An 18,080-nucleotide genomic window follows, 5' to 3' on the forward strand; every position below is an offset into this window, starting at 1 on the left:
GTGGTCCTATGGTGTTTATACTTGCGTACTGTTGTTTGTACAGATGAACATGGTACCTTCAGGCGTTTGGAAATTGCTCCCAAGGATGAACCAGACTTGTGGAGGTCCACAATTTTTTTTCTGAGGTCTTGGCTGATTTCTTTTGATTTTGTTTGTAAACTTCTGACCCACTGGAATTGTGATATAGTCAATTAAAAGTGAAATAATCTGTCTGTAAACAATTGTTGGAAACATTACTCGTGTCATGCACAAAGTAGATGTCCTTAACGTTTTGCCGAAACTAGTTTGCTAATATGAAATCAGTGGAGTGAGTTTTAATGACTTCAACCTAAGTGTATGTAAACTTCTGACTTCAACTGTACCTCGCTATGATCTTGCATTTTATTGCACTGCACCTTTTTGGTAGCTTTTACACTTTATTCTGCATCGTTATTGTTTTACCTTGTTCCACTGTGTAATGAACAAGCTTTTCACTGTATCTCTGTACATGTGATAACAATGAACCAATACCAATGCTGTGCTGCACTTTCTCTGTCAATGCAAAACTATAATTTTTATTTTGATTAAAAACATGTGATTCTGCAGATGCTGAAAATCCAGAGCAACAAATGCAAAACGCTGGAAGAACCCACGTAGCATCTATAGAGAGGAATAAGCAGTTGACTTGGCAGGCTGAGACCCTTCATTGGGATCTAATGGAGGTTTTCAGCCTGAAATGTCGACTGTTTATTCCCTACCTGCTGAGTTCCTCCAGCATTTTATGTGTGTTATTTTGCATTCTGATTCCTTTATTACTCCCTAAATATACTTATAATCATTCTGAATAGTACGCAATAAAATCTTCACAGCATCTTGTTGCTTGTGGTTTAACAAAGCAATACAGATATCAGATTTATACAGCGTAGAAGAAGTAGGTGCTTTGGCCTAATTTGTCTATACCAGCCAACATGTTTCTCCACAGCAATCCCATTTCTCTGTGTTGACTGGTGCAATGTAGGCAGTTCCCCACTGGCTAACAGAAAGGGGCTGGATTTGGGTTTTTGTAGCTTCTTGATGATGTGGCTGATCGTGATGTGAAATTTGTTCTCCATTAGGAGGGATTCTACTATCAACCGAAGATCCTGGAGAGGCATTCTGACAGCATCCTGGGATGGGTAAGCATGCAGTTTATACTTGAGCTTGGCCCTTCTTGTAAACATGGTACACTTGCGCTGATTTCCTTCTGAGTCGTACAGTGCTACAGCAGAGAAACAGGCCCTTCAGCCCAATCAGTCTGTGCCGAACTTTTCAACCTACTCCCATTGATCAGCACCTGGACCATTGCCCTTCGTACCCATCCCGTCTATGCATCTATCCAAACTTCTCTTAACCATTGCAATCAAATCCACATTCACCACTTCCACTGACAGCTCATTTCACACTTTCACCACCTTCTGAGGGAAGAAATTTCCCCTCAGCTTCCTCATTTCACCTTTCACCCTTTACCGAGCACCTCTATGTCTAGACTCAGTGGAAAAAGCCTGCTTGCATTTACCCTGTCTGTTGAACCTTTCCCTATAATTCAGTACCTCATGTTCTGGCAATATCCTTGCGAATTTTTTCTGTACTCTTTCAATTTTATCAATATCTTTCCTGTAGGTAGGAGACCAGAACTGCACACAATACTCCAAATTGGTGTGGTCTTTCATTGGTTCTATTATGGTTATTATTCCATTGTGCAGGGTGGAAGGGTAGAGGTATGTCTCTAGCAATGGAAGTGTAAGACATTTGTTCTGTCTGCCAGTCTCCAGTTCACCCTTAGACAAGGTGTAGCACCTGCTTAGACCCTGATCAGGGTCACATGAGCCACAGGAGCAGTTGGAGCATCTCATAAGTCCTGGGTATGTGGCCACTCTCGGCAGGCAGACAGTCTCTGAAGAGTAGTGTTAAAGGCTAATGTCACCCGTCTTGTAAAGCCATTGCCCAGAAGAAGGCAATGACAAACCACTTTTGTGGAACAATTTGCCAAGAACAATCATGGTCATGGAAACATCATAATCACCCGAGTCGAACGACACAGCTCATAAGTCTCGGATGTATATGATGTCATATATGTACTTTGATAACAAATTCATATTTAACTTCAACATTTTGCTTTACCAACATCTAAAACAACCTCAACATAACATCCCAACCTTTAGTCGGTCAGTATGTTTATTGACTGGAAGCTCTAATGATATTTGAAGTTGAACAAACATTTGAAACCCCCTTGATGTTTGGATGTGTTTATAAGTCCCCAGGCAGGGATATTCCTGGACCAACCAGTTTCATCTGATTTTACAGGTTTACACAACTTAAATTCCGAGCAAAACCCAAGTGACTGCTCTGACAGGGCAGAAGTCACCCTTGATCTATTTCGGATGATGTGAGCGTGCTCTGTGGGACCCTTATTCGGATTGCTCACTGTCATTTAAATAATGAAACCCCTTGCTATGTGAAGCTCATGGATTAATTAGTAACAGTAAATACAACAATGAATGCAAAACAAGAGCATGGTGCAAACATTGCAGTGTAGTCTGAAGTAGTGTGAAAAAGAACACTGAGGTAAAAATACTGGAGTAATCAAGAGAGGTAGAATTAAGAACAACGTAAGAAACAGGAGCAGACATCGGCTGTCTGGCCCGCCAAGCCTGCTCCGAAGTTCAGTAATCTCTGGACTCGGCTCTACCTGTCTGCCTTTTCCCTGTATCCCTTAGTTCCCCTACTACGCAAACATCTGTTTAACTGTTTCTTAAGTATATTTAGTTAGGCAGCCTTCGCTGCTTCTCTGGGCAGAGAAACCCACAGATTCACTACTCACTCTGTTCTCCGTTTCTCATCTCTGTCCTAAATGTATTCCTCTGGACCGTGTGGCTACGTCCCCTGCTTTCAGCAGGAAAAACACATTTCTTGCCTCTTTCTCACATATCCTTTTCACTATTGTATATGTTTTGATTAGATTCCCCCGTCCATTCTCCTGAATTCCAGTGAATATTGTCCCAGGCGGTACTGTGACTTGATCCCTTGGAGTGGAGGAGACAGGAAGGTGACCTTGTAGAGCTGCATTAAATCACGAGGGATGAGTGCGGACATTCTTTTTCCCAGAGTTGAGTAATCAGGAACCAGAGGGCACAGGTTTAAGGAGAGAGCAGAGAGACTGAATAGGAACCTGGGGCAACCTTCTTTTTACACAAAGGATGCCATGTAGTGAAACGAGCTGCTAGAGGAAGTGGTTGAGGCAACTTTTATAAGACTCGGGTGAATGCTGGGATATGATCAGGACATGGGCTAAACAGTGGTAAATGGGACAAGCTAATGAGAATTGTCTGAAGGGTCTATATCTGTGCTGCATTATAGAGCATGTCTCGTGAGGCAAGGTTGAGTGAGATAGGGCTTTTCTCTTTGCAGTGAAGGAGGATGAGAGACGACTTGCTAGAGGTTTTAGTTCACTGGTGGCTGATTAGGCCAATTTTGGAACGACAAACTCCTTCAAAAATCAGAATCAGGTTTACTATCATTGGCATATGTCGTGAAATTTGTTTTGCGGAGCAGTTCATAATAATAAAAATGATAAATTACAATAAGAAATATATGTGCATATACAATGGATTCTGTTTAAGTGGGGCAAAATTGTACAAAATTAAGGGAGGGAAGTTTAGTGGGGATATTAGGGGTAAGTTTTTTTAAACAGAGGGTTGTGAGTGCCTGGAATGACTTGCCAGGGATGGTGGTAGAGGCTAAAACATTAGGGGCATTTAAGAGCCTCTTGGACAGGCACATGGATGTAAGAAAAATGGTGGGTTATGGGGTAGTGTGGGTTTAGTACTTTTTTTTAAGGATTATATGGGTCAGCACAACATGGAAACTTGAAGGGCCTGTAGTGTTCTATGGTTCTATTCTATGGGTCATCGGTTAATCAGTCCAGCTGTTTATTTGGACTACTCTTAAATAACAAAAACTAAATTGAGAAAGTAGCTGGCTCTCTCTTTGTTTATTTGGGACACCATGCCACTAAATTGCGACAGGAGACTGTTGTTGAACAGTTTCTAACAAGTGTCTGTCAATGTGTGGTCATTAGACAGAACACTGTGCATAGAGTGAACGGTTTTTAAATAGCGGCAATTGCATGTGTTTGTGTTCAAAAAGCAGTGATTTTTCTCACTGAGAGTTGGCGAGAAATAAGCAGGAAGACAATTCAGAACTCTGAATTTGCTCACTCTGTTTTCAAGCAGAGAAGCCAGAAACAGCCGGGACTGAAAATGAAATGATTTCACTACTTCAACAAGTTAGGAGTTACAAAGGTGTTGACAGTCGTCTTGAACGTTACAATAAAAATGAAGATTTGGAAGATGCAATCTTTGAAAACTTTGTATGAATGCAATCCGTTATCTACACTAGGCGTCTGTACTGATTTTGTTCACTTACAGTCAATCAAAAGAACATGGCAGATGAACTCCTCCGTCAATAATATTGGGAACTAACACAGTTTTATAGACTTATTGGTAGTGTTCTAATTCGTTCTGATTTATCAGTTAAATTGATAAATTGTTACTCAGTTAAATGGTAGTTTGTCTTTTTTTTTATATCTTTCAACTATTTTCATGAAACTTTGGCTAATTGGGGCAGCTGCTTAATTAGGCCAAAATGTATTGGTCCTGATGTGTCCCAATTAACTGGATTCCACAGTACGTATATAAAAAAATAAATTAAATAAGTAGTGCAAGAAGAAAGGAAAAAATAGTGAGGTAGTGTTCATGGGTTCATTGTCCGTTCAGAAGCCTGATGGCAAAGGGAAAAAGCTGTTCCTAAATGTCGAGTGTCTGTCTTCTGGCTCCAGTACCACCTCCTGTGAAGAGGGCCAGTCCTGGGTGATGGGGGTCCTTAAAGATGGATGATGCTTTTTTGAGGCATTGCCTTTTGAAGGAGTCCTGATGCTGGAGAGGCAAATCTCCATGATGAAGTTTGTAACTTTTACAGCTCTTTTTGATCCTATGCAGTGGCCCCTCCATACCAGACAGAGATGCAACCAGTTAGAATGCTCCCCACAGTACATCTGTAGAAATTTGCGGGTGTCTTTGGTGACATATCAATTCTTTTCAAACTCATAATGAAGTATAGCCACTGTTGTGCCTTCTTTGTAATTGCATCAATATGTTGGGCCAAGGATAGACACTCTGAGATGTTGACACCCAGGAACTTGAAACTGCTCGCTCTTTCTACTGCTGATCCCTCGATGAGGACTGGTGTGTGTTCCCTCGACTTCCCCTTCCTGAAGTCTGTACCCTCTCCTGTACCCCTCCTTGTCACTATCTGAAATCCTGCCAACAATAGTTGTGTAGTTGGCACATTTTTCAATGATGTTTGAGTTGTACTAGCCACACGGTTGTGGCTGTAGAGAGAGAACAGTGGGCTAAGCACGCATCTTTGAATTGGGCGAGTGTTGATTGTCAGTGAGAAGGAGATGTTATTTGCGATCCACGCGTACTGTGGTCTCCCAGTAAGGAAGTCCGGATCTAGTTGCAGATGGAGGTACAGAGGCCCAGGTTTACGAGCTTATTGATTAGAACTGAGGGTATGATTGTGTTGAATGCTGAGCTGGAGTCAGTAAGCAGCAACCTGACATGGGTATTACTAATATTGACAAGGCTGAGTGGAGAGGCAGTAAGATTGCATCTGCTGTGGACTTATTGTGGTGATAGGCAGATTGCAGCAGCTTCAGGTCCTTGTCTGGGCAGGAGATTGTTGATGTGACATGTGGGCTGAGCCTGGGGATTTTGAGGCTATATACTTCTTCTGTTGGGTGCTCCTCACGGCTTTTGATATCATCCCACACATTCCTTCTGTGTTTCGAGCACTTATGGGTTGGGATTCCCAGGAACTGGTGGGGATATTCCATTTCTTTGAGCCTTTTCCTTTGATGCACTGCTAATCTTCACCTACTCTGATTTTAATTAAATGAATTTTAGTTCCCCTTTAATTGCCTTTAATTCCAAATTACTCAATTTAAATCTCTCCTGTGAGGGTGGGGCTTGCGTTTGGGTAATGCTTGGGTATTTCCATTATCAGAATCCAGCCCAGTAACTCCAGTACATTATTATTCCCCCCCCCCCCCCCCCCACCGTAACATGTCATATTGTATTCTCAGAGCTGGAATTTGGGGAACAATCCTGCTTTGCATGAAAGTTCAAGACGAGTTAAAGACAGTGGATCTTTGCAGCTCATTATCAGCTGAGAAGGGACTCTCAGTCGGGTAGTGAGGGTAATTCACAGAGAACATACATAAAAATTTCCAAATATATTCCATTGGGATCAATTAACATTTTATTTAGTTGAGATGCCCAGCAAAATGGGCCTGATATTCATAATTTTTTAGTTACATTTGGAGCTGTCGGGTCACCCATTGTCTCCTCCCCCTCGAGGATCGGGCGTGACGGTGGGTCACACCCTGTCCTCTCCCCCTCGGGGATCGGGCATGGCAGTGGGTCTCACACTGTCCTCTCCCCCTTTTGGATCGGGTGTAGAAGTGGGTCTCACACTGTCCTCTCCCCCCTTTGGATCGGGTGTAGAAGTGGGTCTCACACTGTCCTCTCCCCCTTGGGGGTCGGGTGTAGAAGTGGGTCTCACACTGTCCTCTTCCCCCTTGGGGATCGGGTGTAGAAGTGGGTCTCACACTGTCCTCTCCCCCTTTTGGATCGGGTGTAGAAGTGGGTCTCACACTGTCCTCTCCCCCTTGGGGATCGGGTGTAGAAGTGGGTCTCACACTGTCCTCTCCCCCTCGGGGATCGGGTGTTGAACTGGACACACTTCCTCTCCACCTGGTGGGACAGCCTGTAGATGCTTTGCTGGATTCTCATGACCCCTGTGGGTGACATGGTACTGTAGCGGTTAGCGCATCGCCTTGTAGCATGTGACCACTGATTGGGGTTCAAATCCTACCGTGGTAAGGAGTTTCCATGTTCTACTTGTTACTGGGTGAGTTTCCTCTGGGCACTCTGGTTTCCTCCCAAATTCTAAAGATATTTGTGTTATTGTAATAAGTTGTCGGGGTGTTATGTTGTGCTGGAAGTGTGGCAACACTTGTGGGCTGACCTCAGCACAGTTCTGAGACTGTGTTGCTCATTGACATGAACTGACGCACGTTTCTGTTCCAATGTGCTAAAGACCAGTAAAGCTAACTTTATTGCAGTCTTGCCACTGTGGCCTCTGTCTTGCACTGTGCCTCTCAGCCTTTGCACTCCATTGCTCTTCTCCATTTTCTTTTGTTAAGCCTTTCCTGTTAGACGTCTCACCTGGGCAGTTTTGTTGCGATGGTTGTAGAAGCCCAGTTTAGGCCACGTGGCTTCCATTCTGCCCCTGTGCTGCAGGAGCTCCACAACTAGCAAAGGTGGTAAAATGTTCTGAGCTCTTTGTTCTGTTTTCTGGCAGGCGTATGTCCTCTGGTCGGTCTCCTACTACACGTCTCCTTTGTTGCTGCTGTACTTCTACAGGAAAGGTAAGTGCTCTGACTGAAAGGCATGTCCTTGACTTGTTTTCCAGCTCGGTGTGGGCGTGGGAGTGTCCCAGTAGACGTCTGGGGGAAATAATGCCCTCATACTCTATAAATAAGTGTTAGGTAAAGCTGTTCTTGAATCATGAACTGCAGTCAGTCAGTATTAGAATGCAGAACAGAGAAGATTACAGCACAGAACAGGCCCTTTGACCCACAGTGCTGTGCTGGCCTTTTCCGCTGTTCCAGGATCAATCTAACCCTTCCCTTTTATGTGGCCCTCCATTTTCTGTCATCCATGTGCCTATGTAAGAGTTTCTGAAACGCCCCTAATGCATCTGTCTCTACCATTACCCCTGGTCCCATGCCTCAGCCACTGGCTGTACACTCTGTATATGTCTCTTATCATGTTGATCACCTCTATCAAGTTACTTCTCATCCGCCGTCCACTCCAGAGTGAAAAACTCTAGCTTGTTCAACCCATCTTCATAAGACATACTCTCTAGTCCAGGCAGCACCTTGGTAAATCTGCTCTGTACCCTCTCCGGTTTCCAGCTGGGTAATCCCACCAGTCACCTACCTCTTCTGGGGGGGGACACAAGAGGCAGCCGCTGCTGGAATCTGGAGCAGAAAACAATCTGGAAGTCAGCGGGTTGATCAGTATCTGTGGGAGGAAAGGCGTTGTAGCTGGGTTTCACCCTGAAGTGACAGTGGTTACTCCTGTCCCCCCACTACAGGTGGTACGTGGTGTGCTGAGTGCCCCCAGCAGATTGTTTGTTGCTCTAAGCTGGTCCCTTTAACTCTACAACTTGCTCTCTCGGGACACACAGGAGACCAAAGGTGCTGCTAACTGAAGCAACACACAAGACTGGAGGAACTCAGCGGCTCAGGCTGCGTCTGTGGAGGGAAATGGACACTCGACGTTATGGGCTGAGACCCTTCCTCTGGACAGAGTGAGAGAGAGAGGGAGAGTGAGAGGGAGAGGAAGAGGGCTGTGGGGGGAGACCGATGAAGCAAGGGCTGGGCAGCTGATGGGTGGGTGTAGCTGAGGAAGAGGGAGTGGAAGTAGGGACAGGCTGGGAAATGATAGGTGGAGGTGACCAAGGACTCCTGAAACCTATCACCTCCCATCTGGTGGTATTGCTACTTTGAAACTGAATCAGGCTTATTGCCACTGAGTGTAGGTCATGAAGTTTGTTGTTTTGTGGCAGCTCTACAGTGCAATGTATAAAAAAAAATGACCATAAGTTACAACAAGAAGTATAAAAAAAAATAGCAGGGAAAGAGAGCACAAAAGTGAGGTGGGGTTCATGGGTTTGTTTTCCATTCGGAAACCTGAAGGCACAGGGAAAAATGCTGGTCATAATGCATTGAGTGTGTGTCTTCAGGCTTCTGTACTTCCTGTACACCTTCTGCCCATATCCCGCTAGATAAGGGTTTCCCAAACATTTTTATGTCATGGACCCCTACCATTAACCGAGGGGTCTGTGGACCCCAGCCTGAAACCATTCCTCTCTAATACACATCTTTATTGTAGCTGCCTCAACCACTTTCTCTGGCAACTCTTTGCATATTCACACCACCCTCTCTGTTTAAAAGGTTCCTAGTTAACTTCCCACTCTCACCTTAAACCTATCGGTAACAGGAAACGCCTGGCAACTGCACAGTTGTGCCTGTCAGTTCATCAACGTTTTCTTAGGAGCTTGCAACTGTGCCAAATCAAATGTACCACATGCACACCAAATTTGCACACACCGACATGATAAACAGTTGTAGCCCAAAAGCTCAACTGTTTATTCCCCTCCATAGATGCTGCCTGACCTTTGTCTGCATTACTGAGAATTTCCAGCATCTTCAGATTCTCTTATGTGCACTGTTTTACTCATTTTCACAGCCTGGTCTGAGTTTCTTTTTATTTGGCCTCTATCTCAGCTACTCCATTTTGTCTGTGTGTGTATATCTCTGAGTGTCTGTGGGTTTAAGGTTGTAAACACAGTTTAAACCGGTTTGTTGTCCTCTGCGCACAAGGTGCATTCCATCCCCTGCAGAGTTGCAATTCTGTTGAAATCAGAAAAACAAAGTGTGTATTGAAAACAAGTTAATTGGTACTTGCTAACCCAGCGGTCAGAGACGGCGTACCCAACGTTTCTGGATGACTGCCGCTGTATAAAATTGTGATATTGCCCCCACCCTCCCACCCGTGATCACTGCATGTGAGGAAACCACAGTACAGTGAGTTGAATGTACTCGGAAGTGACAACCACATGGTCGTCACAAACCCAGTAAAGTATTCCCAAGTCCCTCCTAACTTGATCGTCTCATTTAACACGCTAGAGGAACTCAGCGAGCCAGGCAGTGTCTATGGAGGGAAATGGACAGTCGACCCTTCACGTCAATTAAAGTTCAAGTTCCAACTCGAGTTTATTGTCATTTAACTCTATACATGCATATACCGTATGTAACTATATAATCTATATAGAAACTAGACAATGTTACAATAACTTATGAAGGTATGAATAAAATCTCCAGGTGAAGCACACTTAAGTAACAAACTAAGATGCATTTATATATTGTAAAATACGGAACAGATGAACCAGTGATTAACAGAGTAAAGGATGGGGGGAGGAGATAGTCCGTGTGAAAGTTGGAGGGAAGGGCTGGCAGGTGATGGGGGGGGGAATAACACCATAAACTGGGAGGTGATAGGTGGATTCAGTGGGGGGGGGTTTGAGTTGATGGACAGATGGAGGGGGGGAATAGCAGCATAAGCTGGGAGGTGATAGGTCAATTCAGTGAGGGGGGGAATAGCACCATAAGCTGGGAGGTGATAGGTGGATTCAGTGGGGAGAGTTGTTGATGGACAGATGGAGGAGGGGAAATAGCACCATAAGCTGGGAGGTGATAGGTGGATTCAGTGGGGAGAGTTGTTGATGGACAGATGGAGGAGGGGAATAGCACCATAAGCTGGGAGGTGATAGGTGGATTCAGTGGGGAGAGTTCAGTTGATGGACAGATGGAGGAGGGGAATAGCACCATAAGCTGGGAGGTGATAGGTGGATTCAGTGGGGAGAGTTCAGTTGATGGACAGATGGAGGAGGGGAATAGCACCATAAGCTGGGAGGTGATAGGTGGATTCAGTGGGGAGAGCTCAGTTGATGGACAGATGGAGGAGGGGAATAGCACCATAAGCTGGGAGGTGATGAGAAAAGGGAAAGGATGATGGAATCTGCCTGGAGAGAAAGGTGGAGCATGGTTATTATTACATGTTTTCTTTGGAGCAAAAGAGGATGAAGAGTGACCTGACAGAGGTCAGAGGTAAGAGGCACAAATGGAGTCGGCATATAGCACCTTGTTTCCAGGGTAGAAATGGCTAATATGAGGGCCTAGTTTTAAAGTGATTTTATAGGGGAGGGATATCAGAGGCAGGTCTTCACACAGAGAGTGGTGGATGCGTGGAACACACTGCCAGAGGTGGGTGGAGACAGATACATTAGGGACATTTAAGAAACTCTTAGATAGGCACAGGGACGAAGGAGAAATGGAGGGCCGTGTGGGAGGGAAGGGTTAAATTGATCTTGGAGTAGGTTAGAATGTTAGCACAACATTGTGGGCTGAAGGGCCTCTACTGTGCTGTGGTGTTCTATATCTTCCATGCAATAAGGTGCAATGAAACATTTTGTTTTTCATGCAAACTGTGCAGATAATTATTACAAAGCTGTAATACCAGTTAGTACTCTGCAAAAGTCTTAGTCACATAGATATAGAGCTAGGGTGCCTGAGACCTTTGCACAGTACTGTAGCAGTTTTCTGCAAAAAAAGAAACTTCATGACTTACATGAGTGACGAAGACCCTGATTCTGATATTGATCTCTTTTGTGTGCTGAGGGTGGGAAGGGGGAGGGAGAGGGGAGGGGAGCGGGAAGCACCAGAGAGATATTCAGTAACAATCAATACACCAATTGTTTGGAATCAAATGGCCTTGCCTGATATCTCAGGGCTGGGTGTGTCTGCACCTGCGCCACCCCCTCTGCCCCTGGTACTCCTTCTTTGTCCCCTGTCCCACACCCCTCAAATGGTGCTCCACCCACACCATTCTCAACATCTTTTGCTCCCTCCAGATTTACAGACTTGCTCTCCACTCCACATTGACCAATACAGTACTGTGCAAAAGTCTTGGGTACCCTCAATATATTTATGTGCCTAAGAGTTTTGCACAGTCACGTACAGGCGAAAACATAATGGGGAATAAAGCATTACCATTTTGGAGGGAGCACCAGGTAGGGAGACCTTAAGGTGCAAGGTGGACTGTGATGTGGGGAGTGGAACCAGTGGGAGAAGGGTGTGGATCGTGACCCGATGGAGAAAGTGGAAGAGGGGAAAAAATGGAGTGATGGGGCCAAATAAATCAAGAGAAGTGGAAAAAAAGAGTCCAAGGGGTGTGGTTACTGGAGGTTGGAGAATTCAGTGTTCATATTGCCAAGTTGTAGACTACCCAGGCGAAATGCGAAGCATTGTTCCTCTAGTTTGCACTTAGCCTCAGTAATCTCCCTGTTGCTGATGCCTTCATTGCTTTCTGGTTCTTGGATATAACTGCACCCGGCTGTTAACTTTATCTTCAGTCCCTCTCACTCATGGTCAAGTATACAGCTAAAAGCAACAAAGTTTTTCTGGGGCCAAGGTGAAAAACACAGTATGTATATCACATACGACACGTAAAATAATACTCACCATAATGGTAACAAGTAACTTTGAAAAGCATTCTGTTGATGCACAAGTTGACGTAAGGAGTTAAATATACATCAGTGTAATGCTACCTGTGCTGTCATACATAACGCTAGCAGGGTGCTCAGAAATCTCACAGCCTGGGAGAAGTAGCTGTTACCCAGCCTCACAGTCCTTGTTCTTCCACTGTGGTACCTTCTGCCTGATTGACAGTATTACTGCCCGTTGATGAAGGTCCTGCGTCTCCATACCGTTACATACAGATATAGAACAATTCTTCATTGCTTTTTCCATAACAATTTTTTTTTTGACCAGTCAGGGCTGCTAGCCCTGAGCTCAACCCTGAACGTAGAAGACCGGTGGACCATTCTTAGTCTGGCATCTACCCTTTGACCTGTTTGGCATGGGTGACCCTACCAAGAGCCAAAGCATAAAGCCCGGACTCCAGCCAACATAGCTCCGGGTCTTTGAGGTATGCAAGCCTCCTAACCCTACGACAAGGTGGTGGTCCTCTTGCAGGCTTTCCTGTCGGTAGATTGTGCAATGGATGAGAGGGGTCCTTTGTAATGCTGAGGACTTTGCGAATGTCGCGCTCAACAAATCCATAGCTTGTTCCTCGAGCGAATGGCAGGAGTGGGAAGTTTGTTCCTCTCACTGTGGAAACGTAACTGCGAGGTCACTGAGCTACTTCACATTCCCTGCACTCTGTCCTTGCCACCCGGAGTGTCCAGGGGTTCCTTTGTAATAGGCATTTTCAGCTCCTTCAGCAACGCTCTGTTATAGGCCGTGTTTGAAAACAACCCCTCCCATGTATTGGCTGATCATCGCACTGGATATGGAGGGCAAATCCTAACGGCTCACCTGTCTGAGCTATTCCCATTGTGTAAGTACTATTTGGCTCATAATCAGAATCAGGTTTATTATCACTGACATACAGAATGTTGTGAAATTTATTGTTTTGCAATAGCAGTGCAATGCAATGCATAAAAATCTATAAATTACAATCATTTATCTGTATTAAATGTGTAGTGTAAAAGAGAGCAAAGATAGTGAAGTAGTATTTATGAGTTTGTTCGTTATCTGTTCAAAAATCTGTTGGTGAAGGGAAAGAAGCCATCCCTGAATCGTTGAATGTGTCTTCAGACTCCTGTACCTCCTCCCTGATGGTAGCAATGAGAAGAGGGCATGTCCTGTTTTGTGAGGGTCCTTAGTGATTGATGCCGCCGTTTTAGAGGCATCTAAGGTGTTTTTGATACTGGGAAGGCTCATGTCCATGACTGCATTGGGAGAGTTTTCAACCGTCCGCAGCTTTTTCCGATACTCTGCAATGCACCCTCCATTCCAGATGGTGATGCAGCCAGTTAGAATGCTCTCTGCTCTCCTCAACACCCCCTAATAAAATCAGTTGTCACCCTCCCAATCCCTTCTAAAGATATTTGTTGATGATGTTGCCCTCTTGAAGCAGCACCTTGTGTAGGTGATACGGAAGGGATGTGCGTGATGTATTCGGCTGAGTCTGTGTGGAGGATTTTGGCCAACTGGGTTGGGTAAATACCTTTGCGAGACAATAGAATTGTTTGTCTGTATTGCTTAATGCCTTGATCAGCAGAAAATCCTGGTGTTGCCCTTCAGCCTCCTGCTGTAGACATAAGACTACGCGATGTTGCCCTCTGGCGTACAACTGAACGACACAAGGCTACGTGACTTAGGTGTTTTTCCCTCTAGCTGGCTTAGAACAATAGCAGATATGGAAATGTTGAACAAACCATACCCATTAGAATCAACCATAAAGAGGCTGCGTGTACTGATTGTAAGCGAAGTCTTTGCTCTCCGTGTCACATAAATAAAGAGTCTCCTAATGAATACCTGGATCTGAGTCATGTGGAAAAGGGAATTCCCAACAGTCCACTACTGACTGCAGCTTCTTACATTCCTGTGCTTTGGAGTTGCTGTACCAGACCATGATGTAAGCATTTTTAACAGAACATTTGTAGAAGTTTGTTTGTGTTACAGCCACTTGAACGTGTTTTTAATATTCTTTTTCAGGTTATATTGTTATGTCTAAGATCATTCCAGCTACTCCATATGCAAGTGCTTTCCTGCTCTTTCTCACGGGCGTGGCCTGTCTCCGAGGTAGGGGATCTGGGATAAGTTTCTTGCCTGTAAATCTCCTCCATCTTTTTCAGGTGCCCCAGCATTCACACTCTGCCTTTCAGTGTTACACATACGCACGCACGCATCTCCTGAGGACATTGCACTGCCATTTGTTCTCAGGAAGAGACCATTATGTCCATCGATCCTGTGCCAGCTCTTCCTCCTGATCGAGGAGAAGTGGGAAGGGAGAGGGGAATGCCATATGAACGCAAGAAACAGAAGCAGTTGTCCCGTCAATCCTTCTCCATCGTTGAATGTGACCCAGGACAATCCAGTCTTGCCCTGAGCACAACTCTCCAGTTCCCACTCTGTCTTTCTTGACCCCATTGCAATTCAAATTTCTGTTGGAAAATGTCTGGGGCTGAAATGTCACTAAAGCATCTCTGGGCCCACTCATTCACATTTTTAACTCCTTGTTCTGTGGCGTTTCCCCTGCCTGATAACCCTTCAACACCTCCAACTGGTCTGGTGTATCCTGAATATCCAGTCCCGGTGGCTGTGTCTTGAGCCGCACACGCCTAAGGTCTGTAAGGCCCTCCTTTAAACTTCTCCCTCTCTTCTTTTAAGACCAAAGTGAAAGACATTTGTTCAGTAAGATCTGGCATCTATTCAACTCTGCTCTGAGATTTTGTCTTTTGCTGTCCCGTTTCCTGTTGGTCAGTGAATCTGGAGCGCTGGGGGACGTTTTTGTTTATTTTTTATTTAGTGGTGCAGCATGATACCAGGCTCTTCCTGCCAAGCAAACTCTCACTGCTCAATTACACCCACATCACCAATTAACTTACTACTTCGTACACCTTTGGAATGTGGGGGGAAACCACAGCAGCACGCAGTCACGGGGAGAAGGTGTAAACTTCTTACAGACAGCGGTGGGAATTGAACCCGGGCTGCTGGCCTATATAGCATTACGTTAACGTGCTGTAAAGTTGTTTTGCTGTGTTAGAGAGGCTTTATGCATGTGACTCACTGCACTGGCTGTTGTTTGCTGCTTGCTAGGTATGGGCAGATGGACCAATCCTGAGTACGTGCAGTTCATCACCATTCTGGCCGAAACTAAGAGAAACAACACAGAGGAGAACAAGGTAGGACTAAACGTCAATAATTCCCAATGCTGGAACTCCACAGTACACTGCTTGAAACTGTCCTCACCTCTGCTGATTCTGTTTCTTTTTAGAACTCTGTTGTGAAATGATTACCATGACTTTGTACCAAGCCTGACTGGTCAATGGTTGCATGCAACCCTGTTCCGAGCTTCCTTCTTACAGATGGTATATCCTGCCATTCCATTTCTCTGAGGGTGTGTAAGGAATAGAAACACGGGTACCTCCTTGAGCGATGCTCCAACATTCAGCAAGACAACTCAACAGCAAATTTTAAGGGGCATTTAGACAGACACATGACCAGACGAGGAGCAGGGTGGTTCAGACACGTGCAGGCAGATGTGCGGTTTACATTGGCGTCGTGGTCAGCACAGCCACGGTGGGCCAAGGTCCTGTTCCTCTGCTGTGCTGCGCTGTTTTATGGTTCTGTGTCCTGCTTCAGTGTTTCCACGTTCTCTGTCTCTTGCAGAGGAAGTTGGCCTCCTACAGCTTCGACTTTGATCACTGGCCGGTCGACTTCTCCTGGAGTGATGTAACGAGTCAGTAAGTGGACGGCCGAGTGTTTACACGTGGCATCCTTCATGACCTCCAGTGCTCTCACGTGGCCTGCACCCAGTGATGTCCTGCTTCAGATATTGGAGCGATGACGAGCAGGTAGCAGTTGAGAGAGACAGAGAAAGAGAGACGTCAGCCCAGTTTCTCTGCCTGCCATAGAATCATAGAGCATTACAGCGCAGAAACAGGCCTTTTGACTCGTCAGGTGTCTGTCTGACTGGTTTCAGCAACTTGTACCTGGGCCATAGCCCTCAAAAATGCTCATCCATATACCTATCCAAACTTCTCTTACTCCTAACACCTGCTGGCTGTTCATTCTACCCTCCGGCTGAGGAGCTCCACCTCAGCACCCAAGAATGAGGGGAGGTTTGATAGAGGTATACAGTACAGTTCGGAGCATTGATAGTGTGGCCAAGTGGATAAGGCGTCGGTCTAGTGATCTGAAGGTTGCTAGTTCGAGCCTTAGCTGAGGCAGCATGTTGTGTCCTTGAGCAATCGTCACACATTGCTCTGTGACGATACTGGTGCCAAATTGTATGGGTCCTAATGCCCTTCCCTTGAACAACATCGATGGCATGGAGAGGGGGGATTTGCAGCATGGGCAACTGCAGGACTTCCATACAACCTTGCCCAGGCCTCAGTCATCATCGAAAATCGATGATCAGCCAAAGAATGATAGGATGAATGCAGGGTTTTTCATTGGTTAAGACTACAACTAGAGATCATAGGAAAGGTGAAATATTTAAGAGGTGTCTGAGATGGACTTCATTCAGAGGGTGGGGTGTGTGCGGATTGAACTGTAGTGGTTATGGGTTCGAATGCAATATGTAAGAGAAGTTTGGATAAGTACGTGGATGGGGGGGTGTTTGGAAGACAGTGGTCTGGGTACAAGTAGAAGAAACTTGACAGAAGGTCAGGTCAGCATGGATTAGATGGGCCAAAGGGTCTGTTTCTGTGCTGAAATGGTCTATGACTTGAGACCTTGGTGGCCCTGCTGTCACAGATTTAATGGACTGTTAGATAGTGTTCCTGTTAGTAACAAGACCCATGTTTAATTCATTATCTTTACATGTTACAGGGTACTGCAGATCAAAAGACTGGTCAGTACTGGCTGCCATTATTTCCACTCTCCCCTGCTCCATCTGCCTGTCACCTCTCCTCACCTGGATCCACCCATCACCTACCAAATCTTGTTACACCTCTTAACCCTGCACCTTTTTACACCGGCGATCTCCCCCACCTTTTTACACTGGCGATCTCCCCCACCTTTTTACACTGGCGATCTCCCCCACCTTTTTACACCGGTGATCTCCCCCATCTTTTTACACCGGCGATCTCCCCCATCTTTTTACACCGGCGATCTCCCCCACCTTTTTACACCGGCGATCTCCCCCACCTTTTTACACCGGCGATCTCCCCCACCTTTTTACACCGGCGATCTCCCCCATCTTTTTACACCGGCGATCTCCCCCATCTTTTTACACCGGCGATCTCCCCCACCTTTTTACACCAGTGATCTCCCCCACCTTTTTACACCGGTGATCTCCCCCACCTTTTTACACCGGCGATCTCCCCCACCTTTTTACACCGGCGATCTCCCCCACCTTTTTACACCGGCGATCTCCCCCACCTTTTTACACCGGCGATCTCCCCCACCTTTTTACACCGGCGATCTCCCCCATCTTTTTACACCGGCGATCTCCCCCATCTTTTTACACCGGCGATCTCCCCCACCTTTTTACACCGGCGATCTCCCCCACCTTTTTACACCGGCGATCTCCCCCACCTTTTTACACCGGCGATCTCCCCCACCTTTTTACACCGGCGATCTCCCCCACCTTTTTACACTGGCGATCTCCCCCACCTTTTTACACCGGCGATCTCCCCCACCTTTTTACATCGGCAATCTCCCCCCCCCCACCCCATCCCTTTTTTTTTTAATACTGGTTATCTCTCCCTACCCCCCCCCCCCCATACTGGCAATTTCACCATCTTTTTATAGTGGCAATCTGCCCTCCCCTTTTTATACCAGCAATCTCCCCTCT

The 18,080-nt window shown here is 45.7% G+C and overlaps 1 protein-coding gene across 2 annotated transcripts in view; it reads left to right on the forward strand.

Annotated features, from left to right (window-relative positions):
* The window catches only part of abhd16a (abhydrolase domain containing 16A, phospholipase), a 125,428-nt gene that overhangs the window by 40,257 nt on the left and 67,091 nt on the right, over positions 1 to 18,080 (forward strand). Inside the window, exons 2-6 of one of the 2 annotated variants that reach the window (XM_059970939.1) lie at positions 1,095 to 1,154; positions 7,444 to 7,510; positions 14,273 to 14,359; positions 15,377 to 15,462; positions 15,950 to 16,023. In XM_059970939.1, coding sequence (XP_059826922.1) covers positions 1,095 to 1,154; positions 7,444 to 7,510; positions 14,273 to 14,359; positions 15,377 to 15,462; positions 15,950 to 16,023 — 374 coding nt within the window. Of the gene's footprint in view, positions 1 to 1,094; positions 1,155 to 7,443; positions 7,511 to 10,686; positions 10,820 to 14,272; positions 14,360 to 15,376; positions 15,463 to 15,949; positions 16,024 to 18,080 lie in introns of those variants that run through there. The other variant, XM_059970940.1, reaches the window with a different exon arrangement.

This window comes from Hypanus sabinus, chromosome 5, assembly GCF_030144855.1.
Source record: "Hypanus sabinus isolate sHypSab1 chromosome 5, sHypSab1.hap1, whole genome shotgun sequence".
Lineage (NCBI taxonomy): Eukaryota > Metazoa > Chordata > Chondrichthyes > Myliobatiformes > Dasyatidae > Hypanus > Hypanus sabinus.